The following is a 17,166-nucleotide window of genomic DNA, read 5'->3' on the forward strand; positions in this document are numbered from 1 at the left end:
TGCTGGTGTTTATGCTCCACATGGGCCCTCTCCCACCCTGCTTCATCAGCTCATCCTTCTACTGGACCAACACAATATGTTGGAGAGAAATACTTTGGCTTTTGCAATAAAGTGAAGCAGAATTTGTTGATTACATACAACATTTGCACAGCTGCACCTTAATCTCCCTAGGTTTCTTGTTACAAACATTTTAATCCTCAGTAACTAAGCAATATTGCATTAGAGATTTGCTGAGCAGGAACAGAAAGTTGATATTGGGTTTGTGACAAATAATACAGATAATATGTTTCAAAGGTACTTACATGATCAGGTAATATAAATAAACAATATTTTAAATTCACTTGTAGGTTAATTGTAGAAATTTCTTCCAACTAAATATTGGGAAGACCGAAGCCTCTGATCCCTAGACACTGACTCCATCCCACTCCCTGGCAACTGTCTGAGACCAAAACAGTGTTCGCAACCTTGGTGTCATATTTGACCTCAAGATAAGCTTCCGACCACATATCCACGCCATCACTAAGACTGCTTGTTTCCTCCTCCATAACATCACTGACTCCATCCCTGCCTCAGCTTATCTGCTGCTGAAATCCTAATACATGACTTTGTACCTCTAAACTTGACTATTCCAACGCGCTCCTAGTCAGCCTCCCAGGTTCTGCCCTCTGTAAACTCAAGGTCATCCAAAATTCTGTGGTCATGTCTTAACTTGCATTGAGTCCCATTCACCCACCATCCCTGCGCTTGTTGACCTACCTTGGCTCCCGGTTCAGCAACACCTCATTTTTAAAATTCTCATCCTGTTTTCAAATCCCTCCATGACCTTGCTCCTCTCTATCTCTGTAATCCCCTCTAGCTCTACAACCCTCCAAGATATCTCTGATCCTCTAATTCTGGCCTCTTGAACATCTGGATTTTAATCACTCCACCATTGGCCGTCATGCCTTCAGCTGCCAAGGTCCTAAGCTCCGGAATTCCCTCCCTATATTTCTCAACCTCTCTTCCCCTTTTTCCTCCTGTAAGACACTCATCAAAATGGACCTCTTTGACCAAGCTTTTGGTCACCTATCCTAATATCTCCTTATGTGACTTTGTACCAAATTTTGTTTGGTAACACTCCTGTGAAGCTTCTTGGGTCATTTTACTACCTTAAAGGTGCTATATAAGTGCAAGTTTTTGTTGTTGTTAATGTAATAACCATAAATGCCCGTAATTAACAACACGTTTCTATAAGCAAGGTGTTTTACCTTTACTTCCACTTTCAATATTTTTTATTAATACCAATGAATCTCTCATTCTTTTGCTGAGTTGGAGGATATAATGACAGCTGCTATATTATGTAGCACGCTATGTAGTTATTTAATGTCTGTATCATTTGAGTTTATTTTGCACTTTGTGAAGTATCTTGAGACATTTTCAGTACTTTAAATGGAGTTTTGTTGTGGGGCTTGACCCAGGAACGTTCAGAGGTCAGGATCTGTCAGCAATTCAGAATGGGGCTAGCAGCTGGCAGCACTCATGGATGGGATCTGGGATTTGGAAGCATGAGGGATGATTGGAGTATGGGACCACCATAAGCAGGGACAGCTTGAACCAAGCAGCACTTGGAAAGAGGATAAAATCCATCAGCTGTTAGAGTCACTTGGGTGTGGTAGCACTCAGGGCAGCTTGGGTCAATGATTGGTAGCAATTGAATTACAGCAACTGGACTGGGGGCAAAAGTATTACAGCATTCAGAGGAAGGGAGGAACCTGGAGGTACTTAAGGGTTGTGGGGATGGGTGTAGAAGTAGTCAGGGCCTGAAGCACAATGGCAGGGTCCATAGCCTATGTGACTTGGTAGAATGGGAACAATTGCATTGACTGTACAGAAACCAGTCAGAGGAGCAAGTGAAGACCTAGTATCCACAGTGGAGTACAGGAGCCAGTGAAGCAATCCCAGGAGTGTTACCTTCCAGTCTAACCTTGGCTCAGTGATAGCACTTTCACATTTTGAGTTTGAAATCATGGGCGTGAAATTCATTGCAACACCGCCAACTTCTTCCTGTATGGCTCATGCAGTGTTCTATCAGGAAAAGGGCGCACGAGGGGATGTCCCTAGAATGGGCTGGAAAGCTGCGAATCAATGCTATTCGAACATCACACATACCAATCGGCTGATGCAACATCGCGATAGTAAATTTAGACTGCGGAGGTCCATGTAACCTATTCAAACATCACTCTGCAAACAAAAACGTTAGACTGCAAGATGGGCCCTGCACTAGCGTCCCTTACAGGGACATGCACCCAAATTGCAGGTAAGTAATTTTTAACAACTTCTGCTATTGCAAATGTTTGGAAGTACTCTGGAGTGTTTTTGGAGTTCCTGGATTTGCCAGAGTGTTGCTGTAGCCTCACAGGGAGGGCGGAGGAGTAGATGACCCATGCACACAAAGGCTGCAACAGATATGGGGGGTGGGCAGTAGTTGCAGTAACTCTGAGCCTGCAGCACAACAAGGAGATGGAGCAGAGGCTCCAGATATGGCAAGAACTGCACGATTTTCTCTGCCAACTTGGAGCTGGACTCAAAGAACAAAGAACAGTACAGCACAGGAACAGGCCATTCAGCCCTCCAAGCCTGCGCCGATCTTGATGCCTGCCTAAACTAACACCTTCTGCACTTCCGGAGCCCATATCCCTCTATTCCCTTCCTATTCATATATTTGTCAAGATGTCTCTTAAACGTCGCTATTGTATCTGCTTCCACCACCTCCCCTGGCAGCAAGTTCCAGGCACTCACCACCCTCTGTGTAAAAAACTTGCCTCGCACATCCCCTCTAAACTTTGCCCCTTGCACCTTAAACCTATGTCCCCTAGTAACTGACTCTTCCACCCTGGGAAAAAGTTTCTGACTATCCACTCTGTCTATGCCGCTCATAACTTTGTAAACCTCTATCATGTTGCCCCTCCACCTCCGTCATTCCAGTGAAAACAATCCGAGTTTTTCCAACCTCTCCTCATAGCTAATGCCCTCCAGACCAGGCAACATCCTGGTAAACCTCCTCTGTACCCTCTCCAAAGCCTCCACGTCCTTCTGGTAGTGTGGTGACCAGAATTGCACGCAATATTCTAAGTGTGGCCTAACTAAGGTTCTGTACAGCTGCAGCATGACTTGCCAATTTTTATACTCTATGTCCCGACCGATGAAGGCAAGCATGCCGTATGCCTTCTTGACTGCCTTATCCACCTGCGTTGCCACTTTCAGTGACCTGTGGACCTATATGCCCAGATCTCTCTGCCTGTCAATACTCCTAAGGGTTCTGCCATTTACTGTATACCTCCCACCTGCATTAGACTTCCAAAATGCATTACCTCACATTTGTCCGGATTAAACTCCATCTGCCATTTCTCATTACAAGTCTCCAACCGATCTATATCCTGCTGTATCCTCTGACCATCTTCATCATTATCCGCAACTCCACCAACCTTTGTGTCGTCCGCAAACTTACTAATCAGACCAGCTACATTTTCCTCCAAATCATTTATATATACTACAAACAGCAAAGGTCCCAGCACTGATCCCTGCAGAACACCACTAGTCACATCCCTCCATTCAGAAAAACACCCATCCACCGATATCCTCTGTCTTCTATGACCGAGCCTGTTCTGTATCCATCTTGCCAGCTCCCCTCTGATCCCGTGTGACTTCACCATTTGTACCAGTCTGCCATGCGGGACCTTGTCAAAGGCTTTACTAAAGTCCATATCGATAACATCCACCGCCCTTCCTTCATCAATCATCTTCGTCACTTCCTCAAAAAACTCAATCAAATTAGTGAGACACGACCTCCCCTTCACAAAACCATGCTGTCTCTAGCTGATAAGTTTGTTTGTTTCCAAATGGGAGTAAATCCTGCCCCGAATAATCCTCTCTAATAGTTTCCCTACCACTGACGTAAGGCTCACCAGCCTATAATTTCCTGGATTATCCTTGCCATCCTTCTTAAACAAAGGCACAACATTGGCTATTCTCCAGTCCTCTGGGACCTCACCTGTAGCCAATGAGGATGCAAAGATTTCTGTCAAGGCCCCTTGCCTCCCTCAGTATTCTAGGGTAGATCCCATCAGGCCCTGGGAACTTATCTACCATAATGCTTTGCAAGACACCCAACACCTCCTCCTTTTTGATAATGAGATGACTGAGACTATCTGCACTCCCTTCCCTAGGCTCATCATCCACCAAGTCCTTCTTCCATTTGCTGCTTGACAGTGACAGGTGGTTGTTTGACTGGTCAATGCACGCCCAGATAGCCAATGCACCCAACACTGCAGAGCGCATACCCATCAGCATTCTCCGGTATGCTGCCCCATCGAGGTCCTCATCTGAACCCTCTGCAGCAGAACTTGTCTGTGACCTTATCCTCCGGTGAGCTGGCAAATGAGCCATCCTTTCCCCTAGCTTGACTGCAGCACATTCGTGTCCAGATGACTGACCACATGCTGATTCCAATTCTATATGCCTCCAAGGTATGTGCACTGTCAATATCTGAGCTGGTGTCTGTGCATGTCAGATCAAGTGATGTGGTCTCTGTGTTGTTGCTCTCTCTTCCTCCTGGAGCTGCAGTGGTTGGGCATGTGGCAGCTCTTGGGTGTCTGAAAGCAGGAAATCAGAAGGTTGGTGTGTTGGGTGGGAATCAAAAGGTCCATGGGCACACCCATCAGTAGCTTGCTCATCATGTCAGATAGCAGGATGGGAGAGTGCTGGGAGTTGAGAAGGGGCATAAGGCAGGAACATACTGTCACCACAATGTCCTCAGAAATACTGGATGAAGAGGGCTATGACAATACTGGCTCCATGATGCTGACAGCCATCTCCTCCATTGGGCTCGGTAGATACAGGCATCCATGTCTCCTGCTGGTTCCGCTCTGCTCCCCTCTATTGTGTGCCACCTTATCCTGCAAGAGAGAGGGAGGAATACGAGTGATTGTATTGCACTGTGCTTGGGTGATGTGCCTGCCACATCTGAATAGCTGGAGGTATGTGTAGGCAGCGAGAGGTGGGTGTGAGGCTGGCAGCATTAGTAGGTGTGTGAGCGTGAGGTGGAGTATCTGGATATTAAGTGTGAATCCTGAGTGTCAGGGATTGGCGCTGGGTGAGTGATAGGGGTGTGGTGCATTGAGCAGTGGGAGAGATTGGGGGCACAGTGGGTAGGAGATGCATTCACTGACTTTGATCACCCACATGAGGTCATTAGACTTCTTGTGGCACTGCTGCCTGGTAATCAGGCCCAGACTCTGGGAGTTGATCTCCCTGGCCACCCTTCTGAGGGTGGTCCTTGCTGAGTGCAGATGCAGCGACAGCATGAAGACACCAGCAGCGAGCAACCCACTTGGCCCCACAATGCAATCAGGTAAATGAGGTGGGAGCACCAAGTTTGCATGCTGCCCATCTCCAAGGAAACCGGTGTGGGCAGGTCAAAAATTGTGACCCCTTTAAATGGGTCAAATGAATTTTCAGCCTCATGAGTTCAAACCCCACTCTAGAAAGTTGAGGCAGTGCCGTATCGTTAGAGATGCCATCTTTTGGATGTGACATTAAACAAAGGTCCTATCCCCTGACTCAGGTGCATGTAAAAGATTCCAATGTAACTATTCAATAAAGAGCAGGGGAGTATCTTTCAAACACCAAAACAGATTATCTGGTTATTAATCTCATTGCTTCTTGTGGGACCTTGCTGTGCTCAAATTGGCTGCTGTATTTCAGTGCATTAAAAAATATTCATTGGTTTTGATGTGCTTTGGGGTATCCTGTTGATATGAAAGGGCCTGGGTGCGATGCAGTACATGTACTTTTAAGTTGTGATACACTATGAACATATGCAAAGGTACAATTCAGTCCCTGAATCAAGAAAAGTAATAACTCTTTAGACTTTGAATATTAAGGAATGCTTTTTTCCCCAATACTTTTCCTAACTATGAATAAGAATTTAAAGAATTCAGATCACATGGTAGCTAGAACCTAACTTTAGAAGTGATTGAACTGAGTCCATAAAAGGCAACATGATATCCACAGGAAACACTGAAATATATAGAACTTAAAACATGGAAACATTCCACCCAACCAGCCTCTGCCACATTTACCCACCTTGTTCCCATATTCCTTTATCCTCTTGACTTTCATCAAGTCATCCAATCTAATTGTGAATGTTGACATTGTTTCTGCCTCAACTACTATTCTATAGTTAACACTGTGAAAAGTTCTCATCATTGAAATTAATTGGCCGGCAAATTCCTCCCATTTTTGTGGTATTACTTTGCCAGAAGTTACATAAATGGTGCGTCTACTGCAGTTGTGGCCAAGTAACGTGGGAACAGCTCTGAGGAACTTCCCAGTCATAGACACAGAAATACATAGAAGCAACGACACAAAAACACTTTCACTTTCCACCCCATCAGCCTCCATATCCAAACGATCATCCTCTGCCATTTCCGCCACCTCCAGCGTGATGCCACGACCAACACTTCTTCCCCTCCCTTCCCCTGTCAGCATTCTGAAGGGATCGTTCCCTCCGCGACACCCTGGTCCACTCCTCCATTACCCCCACCACCTCGTCCCCTTCCCATGGCACCTTCCCCTACAATCGCAGGAGGTGTAATACCTGCCCATTTACCTCCTCTCTCCTCAATATCCCAGGCCCCAAACACTCCTTTCAGGTGAAGCAGTGATTTACTTGTACTTCTTTCAATGTAGTATACTGTATTCGTTGCTCACAATGTGGTCTCCTCTACATTGGGGAGACCAAACGCAGACTGGGTGACCGCTTTGCGGAACACCTCCGCTCAGTCCGCAAGCAGGACCCTGAGCTTCCAGTTGCTCGCCATTTCAACACCCCCTCTGCTCTCATGCTCACATCTCTATCATGGGCTTGCTGCAGTGTTCCAGTGAACAGCATCTCATTTACCGATTAGGCACACTACAGCCTGCCGGACTGAACATTGAGTTCAATAATTTCAGAGCATGACAGGCCCCCCATTTTACTTTCATTTTTAGTTATTTTTTCTTTTTTACATTTTTTTGTATGTTTATTTTATTTCATCTTAGTTTGTTCAGTTTGCTTACCCACTGTTTTCTTTCATGTCTGTACTTGCGGCTGTTCAATTTTCAGTCCATTAACACCCTATATGTACTCATGCTTTGTCTTTCCACACACCATTAACATGTTGTTTGCCTTTGCTCCACGACCCTCTGGCCAGCTATTCTGTGGCCTTGTCCAATCTACACCTTCTCCTTTGTTATCTCTTGCCCCACCCCCACTTTACTTGCTTATAACCTTTGACATTTCTAATATTTGCCAGTTCCGAAGAAGGGTCACTGACCCAAAACGTTAACTCTGCTTCTCTCTCGACAGATGCTGCCAGACCTGCTGAGTATTTCCAGCATTTCTTGTTTTTATTTCAGATTTCGAGCATCCGCAGTATTTTGCTTTTATTTATTGGCCATTTAGCCCAACTAGTGCTTGTTGGCATTTACCCTCTACTCCAGACAATTATATTTTCTCTTGCTTACAGGAAATCTTTGGGGTTGCTACTACAAAATAGTACTTAGAATAGAGTTCTGATGAAAGGTCAACGACCTGAAATGTTAACTCTGTTTCTCTCTCCACAGATGCTGCCTGACCTTGCACTTGCTGTTTTTATTTTATGTTTGTTATTGCAATCAGTTTTGAGTAGTGCAAGCTGCAACCCAACAATTAGAGGTATATCAATAACTTGTATTTATATAGTGCCTTTAACATAGTAACCCTTGCAAGATGTTTCACAGGAGCGTTATCGAACAAAATTTGACACAAAACCACAGGAGGAGGTTTAGTTTAGAGATACAGCACTGAAACAGGCCCTTCGGCCCACCGAGTCTGTGCCGACCATCAACCACCCATTTATACTAATCCTACACTAATTCCATATTCCTACCACATCCCCACCTGTCCCTATATTTTCCTACCGCCTACCTATACTGGAGGCAATTTATAATGGCCAATTAACCTATCAATCAGCAAGTCTTTGGCATGTGGGAGGAAACCAGAGCACCCGGAGGAAACCCACACAGACACAGGGAGAACTTGCAAACTCCACACAGGCAGTACCCAGAATTGAACCCGGGTCGCTGGAGCTGTGAGGCTGCGGTGCTAACCACTGCACCACTATGAGGTATTAGGTCAGATGACTAAAAACTTCATCAAAGAGATAGGTTTTAAGAAATATCTTAAAGAGAGAGAGGTAGAGAGACAGAGAGGCTTAGGAAGAGAATTCCAAAGCTTAGGGCCCAGGCAGCTGAAGGCAAAGGTGCCAATGGTGGATACAAATGAACTGCACCTTAATAATATATACACATATATCTGTGCAATACGTGCAATAAGTATTAACTTGATATAAGTGGCGACTTTGCAATTGGTTATAAATGGAAATGGAAAATGATTTATATGATTGGTTTACTGATCATATCTCAACCAGTCTTCTTTCTTTTTAACTAAAGGCATCATAAAGTAATGTACAGACGCAAAATAAAAATTTCACACAGCAGCAGTACTTAGCTACTGGATGTGTTAGGGGAGAGAGGAACAGGGCGTAAGCACAGTAGGTAGTTTTATTTTTAAAAAATAACTAGCTGGGGAGTACTTTACATTAAATAAACTCCCTTCAGTTTTCCCCTTTAATTTGATCCGCCAACAGGTCAGAGACATTGTATAAATTAAACAAAACTGAAATACACAGGAAGAAAAATATTATGGTAAATCACGATTATATGCAGCATTTTTTAAAGGTTTGCTGTTGCTGAGATACTTCAAATTACTTATAAAAAAGTTAATAAAAATACGTTAATGGCTACTAAAAAGTCTTAAATTACAAAAGTAACCAGCTCTGTATATCAAGTGCATTACTGTTTGGCAGGCAGTCAGCTGTACTGCCAACAGCAACATCCTTAACAAAGAATACACAATAATGAGTTTAAAGGAAAAGTGTAGGAGGGAGCACATTCAATGTGAAGCATTTCTCCCTCAGATTCACTTTGAAAAGAAAAATCATTTTGCAGTGCTTTATCTTGCAAGAAAAACTTGATTTTTTTATTTCTGTTGCCTCCTAATGAGCTGCCATTTCTGATCACACAATCATAAAAGCTACTCATCTGATGTCAGCTATAATGCCGATTAGCGTGCACCTCCATAAGGTGTAGCACAGATCAATATCTATTAATGTCTTGGGTATAAGTGAGGTGTCAGCCATTGGCACACACCAATACCAATCTGTTACTGAATTTTTTGTTTCAACCAACACCTGACCATCATTGCCAAATTATGTGAAGAGATATTGAGCAGAATCCAAAGTCCCACATGAAGCAAGAAAAAATCAGAATGATAGTCCTGCCTGGTTTACCCTCAGATAGTTTCTAGCAGCTTACTCGAAGCAATTGTCTGACAACTGACAATTAACCCTTTCTTAGTAACCCAGAAAAAAGGGAAAACACTGCAGAAAATAACATATCTTCTGCAAATGGTGATCTTCAAGAGGCTTTCACCCCAGATTAATTAAAGTATTTCTAATTGCTGTCCACATACATGTTGACAACACTCAGCTTTATCTCACCACCATCCATCCTGACCCTCCACTGTCTCTGATTTGTCAGACTGCTTGTCTGACATCCAGTACTGGATGTTCAGAATGTTCTTCCAACTAAGTATTGGGAAGACTGAAGCCATTGTCTTTGGTCCCTGCACAAACTCCATTACCTGGCCACTGATTCTATCTTTCTCCTTAGCAACTGTGTGAGGCGGAATCAGACTGTTCATGACCTAGGTGTTGTGTTTGATCCCAAGATGAGCTTCCGATCACATATCCACACCATCACCAAGACTGACTGCTTCCACTTCCCTATCATTGCCTGCCTCCGACCCTGCCTTAGTTCACCTGCTGCTGAAACACTCACCCATGACATTGTTACCTCAAGACTTAGCTATTCCAAAGCTCTCTTGGCCGGCCTCCCATCTTCCACCCTACATAAACTTGTGCTCATCCAAAACTCTGCCACTCGTATCTCAACTCACGCCAAGTTCCATTCATCCATCACTCCAGTGCTCACTGACCTACATTGGCTCCTGGTCTGACAACGTCTCAACTTTAAAATTCTCACCCTTGTTTTCAAATCCCTCTGTGACCTTGACTCTCCCTAAATCTGCAATCTCCCCCAGCCCTACAAACCTTACAGATCTCTGTGCTCTACCAATTCTGGCATCTGGTGCATTCCCTAATTTAATTGCTCCACCACAGGCAGCCGTACATTCAGCTATCTTAGTCCTAAGTTCTGGAATTTCCTCCCTAAACCGTTCCTTCTCTCTCTTCTCCATTAAGATGCTCCTTAAAACCTACCTCTCTGACCAAGCCTTTTGGTCATCTATCCTGATATCTCCTTCTGTGGCTCAGTGTCAAATTTTGATTGATAACACTTTTGTGAAGTGCCTAGGGATGTTTTGCTGTATTAAAGCACTATATAAATGCAAGTTGTTGTTTCCACCCCACCCTCTCCTCACCTGAAGGGTGTAATTCCACAGGCAGTGGTACTCCAGTACTTTACCATGTGAGCCTCAAGAATAAGTGGCAGTAGGCTACTAGATGCAGGAGCATCAGCTGACATCCAAGCATATGCACTTCCAGTAGGAGTCAATGAATAGCAATCAGGAGGAGGAAACCAGGCAGATTTTTCCCCGAGCCTTGTTTAATTCAGCAGCACTGAGGTCAAATGTCTAATGCCACACTGGCTACGATCAGCGAACTTAGCACAGGCTGGAAATAGATGCTGGAAACTTACTGTATATAAAGCTCTGTTACACTTTGGATGAACCCGCGAAGCAACTGTAGTTTATGTGCTCATACTTCATTTAATTCATAAAATGACATTCTAATGGCTAGCTTTCATTAGAACGAACGTCTTATCAACAAGTAGACCATAGTTTACTCACTTTTTTGTCAGGGGCTAGGTTTGCTGAGAAACACATCGTAGCTTCTGCTTCAATTCCCCCATTGGAAGTTGCAGCTTTCCCTGAAATAAAAAAAATGAACAGGGTGAGTGAAGCAATTGAAGGCTTTGAGTAACCTATGAATAAATATTAAGAATGCTAGTTAGTTCTATGATGCACAGAACATAACTGACGAGAACTTTTCAAATATAAGTTTTGAATTCATTTCAACTCCTGTGAAACTTTGGAGGAATATTGTAGCTGCATGATGACGTCGGGGCCTTTATGGACTAAGAGCTATTTAGTGGCTGGCTTTATGGTGCCCTGTACTATGGATCTTAGTCGCACTTTCTAACATTTATTTCTATTCGCCGCATTATTTTTTGTGTGTTTAACACATATTTTAATACAAATGACAGATTTGCTGGATGAGGTATTTTTTAGCATCACATTTTCAAAATACGATCACAAGAGTTCTGCAGCATTAACCGTAAAATTTGTAAAATGGGTGGGAGGGGGAAGGGAAGTCAATGAAATTAAAGGAAAATTCATACAAAAAAGTTTAAAAAGAATATACAGAGAAGGCTCAGAAATATTGTCCCCGATATTACTTGGGAGATACACTGGGAATGAGGGAGTCCAATATCCTCTGCACCCATGAGTGGCTTCTAAACACAGCCACCTCATCAGCATTTTACTTCTGGATTCCCCATCCATTCAGCAGCAGCGGGTGTGATCTGGACCCGCATGATGTCCTCTCAACTCCAGTATTTAAAGGGACAATCAAAAGATGCAAGTTGAAAGAGTTGGCAGAAAGAGAAGTGTAAGTGTCAAAATGGAGTTCAGATGCTCAAAGGCTGCACCCCGCTTTACTGACACTTCCCTTAATGTGCTGCTGGGGGCTGTGGGGAGTAGGAGAGAGATATTGTTCCCTAACAACGGGAGAAAGAAGCCTGCAGCTGAAATAAAGAAGGTTTGCTTGGAACTTGCAGAGGACGTCAGCAGCAGGAGCATGGTGCCGTGCTCCTGGATGGAATGCAGAAAGTGGTTTAATGTCCTCACCAGGTCAGAAAAGGTGAGCACAGTGGCACTTTGACATGCTGCTGTATGCATCAACCCACCTCCTCACTCTGCCTTCTCAAGCCTATTCAATCACATCACTCCTCACACCCAATTACCTTGCACACCTACCCATCTTTCTCTTTTTATGCACTTCCTCAGATCCCCATCTCTCCTTCCACCGAAGAAGGGTCACTGACCCGAAACGTTAACTCTGCTTCTCTTTTCACAGATGCTGCCAGACCTGCTGAGTGGTTCCAGCATTTCTTGTTTTTATCTCCTTCCACCACTCCCACTCACCCTCATCCTTTTGCAATTTCATGCCTCTCCCTCAGAGTCACCTTAACCAATACACTCTATTCATTGGCTGAACACAATACATTACAATCACTCATAGGTCTGTTCGTTCCCTCCTTGCAGGAACAGAGCACAGAACAACAGGAAATGGGAGAGAAATGGAGGTCGCACTCCATAAATTTCCCAATTGCCAACTGCAGAGAGGGGGGCATTGGAAATCCAGGGAGTTTTGATGTCCTTTGCTATCGGAGATAACAAAAAAAGAGGGTGTATGATGCATGTCAGGTGAATTCTTCAAGTGAGAACCTGTCCTTATAAAATAAATTGAGAGGGAAGATGAAGAGGAAAATAAGACTGGCAAAGAGGGAATATGAGAATAGAATGGAAGTCAACATAATATCTTCTACTGGAATTTAAATAGTTAGAGGGTAGTAGAGAGGTGGAGTGGGCTTATTGGGGACAAAGAGGGTAATATATGCATAGAGGCACAGGGCAAGGCTAGAATACTGAGTGAGTACTTTGTATCAGTGTTCACAAAGGAAGTGGAATCTGACAAACTATCTGCAGAAGCAGATGACAGGAGAGGCAATGGATAGAGTAAAAATTGAGAGAGGGGAGGTCCTAAAAAGGCTGCAATAAAAACAAACTGCTGGAAATATACAGCAGGTCTGGCAGCATCTTAAGTTAAGAGAGGTTAAGGTTTATTCCAGCCTTAAAACAAGGGTTTACAAGCTCTCTGGGAGCAGCTGCAGCTAGTTACCTAGGTAGCTGGTTTAAACTGGTTTTCAGAAGCTTGAATTAGTTGTTTTTCATAAAGTATAAAAGCAGGCTTCCTCAGTGCTGCTTCGAGTGCACAGAGTGTAAAGTGGGAGTTTGGTGAGTGAGAGAGTTGGTGAGGGAGGTGCTCCTTTCTTTCTTTTTCAATCTTTTTTCAGCCTCCAGTAGCTGGCTCTAACTTTGGTACAGGGGAAAAAGCTGATTGGTGAGTAAATGGTAAGTTATTCTACTTATTCTAATTGTAATAAATAGTTTTTAAAGTATGGCAGGTCAGTTTGGCCAAGTGGAATGCGCAACCTGCGGAATGTGGGAAGTCATGGATGCACCATGTGTCCTAGATGAACACATCTGTAGGAAGTGTCACCTGCTGCAGAAGCTTGAGCTCCGGGTTTTGGAACTCGAGCGGTGGCTGGAGTCACTGTTGCGCATCTGCGAGGTGTAGGACTATGTGGATAGCACACTTAGGGAGGTGGTCACGCCGCAGGTTAGCAGCATGCAGGCACAGAGGGAATGGGTGGCCCCCAGGCAGTCTAAGAGAACCAGGCAGGCAGTGTAGGTGTCCCGAGTCTATCTTATTTGCCAATCGGTTTTCCATTTTGGATACTCGTGAGGCTGATGGTTCCTCAGGGGAGTGCAGCCAGAGCAAAGTCTGTGGAACCATGGGTGGCTCAGCTGCACAGGAGGGGAGGAAGAAGAGTGTAAGAGCAATAATGATTGGGGATTCGATAGTCAGCGGATCAGACAGGCGTTTCTGAGGCAGTGAACGTGACTCCAGGATGGTGTGTTGCCTCCCTGGTGCCAGAGTCAAGGATGTCAAGGAGCAGCTGAAGGACATCCTTCTGGGGGAGGGTGAACAGCCAGAGGTCGTGGCCCACATTGGTACCAATGACGAAGGTAGGAAGATGGATGAGGTCTTGGAAGCCGCTTTTAGGGAGTTCAGAAAGAAATTAAACAGCTGGACCTCAAGAGCAGTAAAGTTACTCCCAATGCCACGTGCTAGTGAGCAGAGGAACAGAAGGATTCATTAATTGAACACATGACTGGAGAATTAGGGTAGGAGGGAAGATTTCTGAGGCATTGGGATCAGTTCTGGGGCAGGTGACACCTGTACAAGATGGATGGGCTACACCTTAACAGGACCGGTACTAGTATCCTCACAGGGATATTTACTAGAACTTTTGGAGAGTGTTTAAACTAGTTTGTCAGGGGGATGGGAACCTGAAGGTAGCTCAAATTGGAAGGAAGTAAAGCTGGTAACAGGAAGTAAAAAAGTAGCAAGAGAACTTGAAGGCAGGCGAAACAAAGGCAGCATCAACTAGGCTTAGAATGCAGAACAATGTCAAAAAGACAAGGTTATGGACACTCTACCTGAATGCACGCAGCAATCGCAATAAGGTAGATGATTTAAAGGCACAAATAAAGGATATGATCTAATTGCCATGACGGAAATGTGGCTACAGGATGACCTAGACTGGGAACTGAATATTCAGGGATTTTCGACACTTAGGAAGGACAGGCAAAAAGGAAAAGGAGGTGGTATTGTGCTGATAATAAGGGACAGGATCAGTACATGAGTAAGGGAGGATCTCAGATCGGAAGAACAAAATGTGGAATCCTGTTTGGGTGGAGCTAAGAAACAGCTAGGGGCAGTAAACATTGGTAGGAGCTGTTTACAGGCCAAAAACAGTAGTGGTAGTGTGGGGCATGGTATTAATCAGGAGATCAGAGAAGCATGTAGCATGGGTAATACAGTAATCATAGGTGAATTCAATCTGCATATAGACTGGGTAAACGTAATTAGCACTAATGCTGTGGAGAACACATTTCTGGAGTGTGTTAGGGATGGTTTTCCAGAGCAGTATGTTGAGGAACCGACTAGAGAACAGGCTATTTTAGATCTAGTATTATGTAATGAGAAAGGGCTAATTAATAATCTTGCTGTAAAAAAACTTTTAGGGATGAGTGACCATAATATGATAGAACTTTACATTGTGTTTGAAAGTGAGGTAGTTCAATCTGAAGCCAGGGTGTTAAATTTGAACAAAGCAAATTATGAAGGTATGAGGCTGGAGAGGACCCTGGAGTAGGAGGGGGAGGATCCAGTTGTCATGGTCCACGTGGGAAATGATGACATAGATCGAACCAGAAATGATGATCTGCTAAGAGAATTTGAGCAGTTAGGGTCAAACTAAAACGCAGAGCATCGAAGATAGTCGTCTCTGGATTGTTACCTGAGCCATAGGGTCAAAGAACAAAGAACAGTACAGCACAGGAATAGGACATTCGGCCCTCCAAGCCTGCGCTGATCTTGATGCCTGCCTAAACTAAAACCTTCTGCACTTCCGGGGACCGTATCCCTCTATTCCCATCTTATTCATGTGTTTGTCAAGATGCCTCTTAAACATCGCGATCGTACCTGCTTCCACCACCTCCCCCGGCAGCAAGTTCCAGGCACTCACCACCCTCTGTGTAAAGAACTTGCCTCGCACATCCCCTCTAAACTTTGCCCCTCGCACCTTAAACCTATATCCCCTAGTAACTGACTCTTCCACCCTGGGAAAAAGCTTCAGACTATCCACTCTGTCCATGCCACTCATAACTTTGTAAACCTCTATCATGTCGCCCCTCCACCTCCGTCGTTCCAGTGAAAACAATCCGCGTTTATCCAACCTCTCCTCATAGCTAATGCCCTCCAGACCAGGCAACATCCTGGTAAACCTCTTCTGTACCCTCTCCAAAGCCTCCACGTCCTTCTGGTAGTGTGGCGACCACAATTGCACGCAATATTCTAAGTGTGGCCTAACTAAAGTTCTGTACAGCTGAAGCATGACTTGCCATTTTTTATACTCTATGCCCTGACCGATGAAGGCAAGCATACCGTATGCCTTCTTGACTACCTTATCCACCTGCGTTGGTACTTTCAGTGACCTGTAGACCTGTACGCCCAGATCTTTCTGCCTGTCAATACTCCTAAAAGTTCTGCCATTTACTGTATACTTCCCATCTGCATTACACCTTCCAAAATGCATTACCTCACATTTGTCCGGATTAAACTCCATCTGCCATTTCTCCGCCCAAGTCTCCAACCGATCTATATCCTGCTGTATCCTCTGACCATCCTCATCACTATCCGCAACTCCACCAACCTTTGTGTCGTCCGCAAACTTACTAATCAGACCAGCTACATTTTCCTCCAAATCATTTATATATACTACAAACAGCAAAGGTCCCAGCACAGATCCCTGCAGAACACCACTAGTCACAGCCCTCCATTCAGAAAAACACCCATCCACTGTTACCCTCTGTCTTCTGTGACCGAGCCAGTTCTGTATCCATCTTGCCAGCTCACCTCTGATCACGTGCGACTTCACCTTTTGTACCAGTCTGCCATGAGGGACCTTGTCAAAGGCTTTACTGAAGTCCATATATACAACATCCACTGCCCTTCCTTCATCAATCATCTTTGTCACTTCCTCAAAAAACTCAATCAAGTTAGTGAGACACGACCTCCCCTTCACAAAACCATGCTGCCTCTCGCTAATAAGTTCATTTGTTTCCAAATGGGAGTAAATTCTGTCCCGAAGAATCCTCTCTAATAATTTCCCTACCACTGACGTAAGGCTCACCAGCCTGTAATTTTCTGGATTATCCTTGCTACCCTTCTTAAACAAAGGAACAACATTGGCTATTCTCCAGTCCTCTGGGACCTCACCTGTAGCCAATGAGGATACAAAGATTTCTGTCAAGGCCCCAACAATTTCTTCCCTTGCCTCCCTCAGTATTCTGGGGTAGATCCCATCAGGCCCTGGGGACTTAGCTACCTTAATGCTTTAAAAGAGGCCCAACACCTCCTCCTTTTTGATAACGACATGACTGAGACTATCTGCACTCCCTTCCCTGGACTCATCATCCACCAAGTCCTTCTCTTTGGTGAATACTGATGCAAAGTACTCATTTAGTACCTCGCCCATTTCCTCTGGCTCCACACATAGATTCCCTCCTCTGTCCTTGAGTGGGCCAACCCTTTCCCTGGCTACCCTCTTGCT

The 17,166-nt window shown here is 44.5% G+C and overlaps 1 protein-coding gene across 3 annotated transcripts in view; it reads right to left on the reverse strand.

Moving 5' to 3' along the window:
* Nucleotides 1–17,166, reverse strand: part of adgrd2 (adhesion G protein-coupled receptor D2) — a 198,185-nt gene that overhangs the window by 47,597 nt on the left and 133,422 nt on the right. For all 3 annotated transcript variants that reach the window (XM_068012504.1, XM_068012502.1, XM_068012503.1), the window contains one exon: nt 10,991–11,070. In XM_068012504.1, the coding sequence (XP_067868605.1) occupies nt 10,991–11,070 (80 nt within the window). The remainder of the gene's footprint in view (nt 1–10,990; nt 11,071–17,166) is intronic.

The sequence above is a fragment of the Heterodontus francisci genome, chromosome 32 (genome assembly GCF_036365525.1).
Source record: "Heterodontus francisci isolate sHetFra1 chromosome 32, sHetFra1.hap1, whole genome shotgun sequence".
In the NCBI taxonomy this organism is placed as follows: Eukaryota; Metazoa; Chordata; class Chondrichthyes; order Heterodontiformes; family Heterodontidae; genus Heterodontus; species Heterodontus francisci.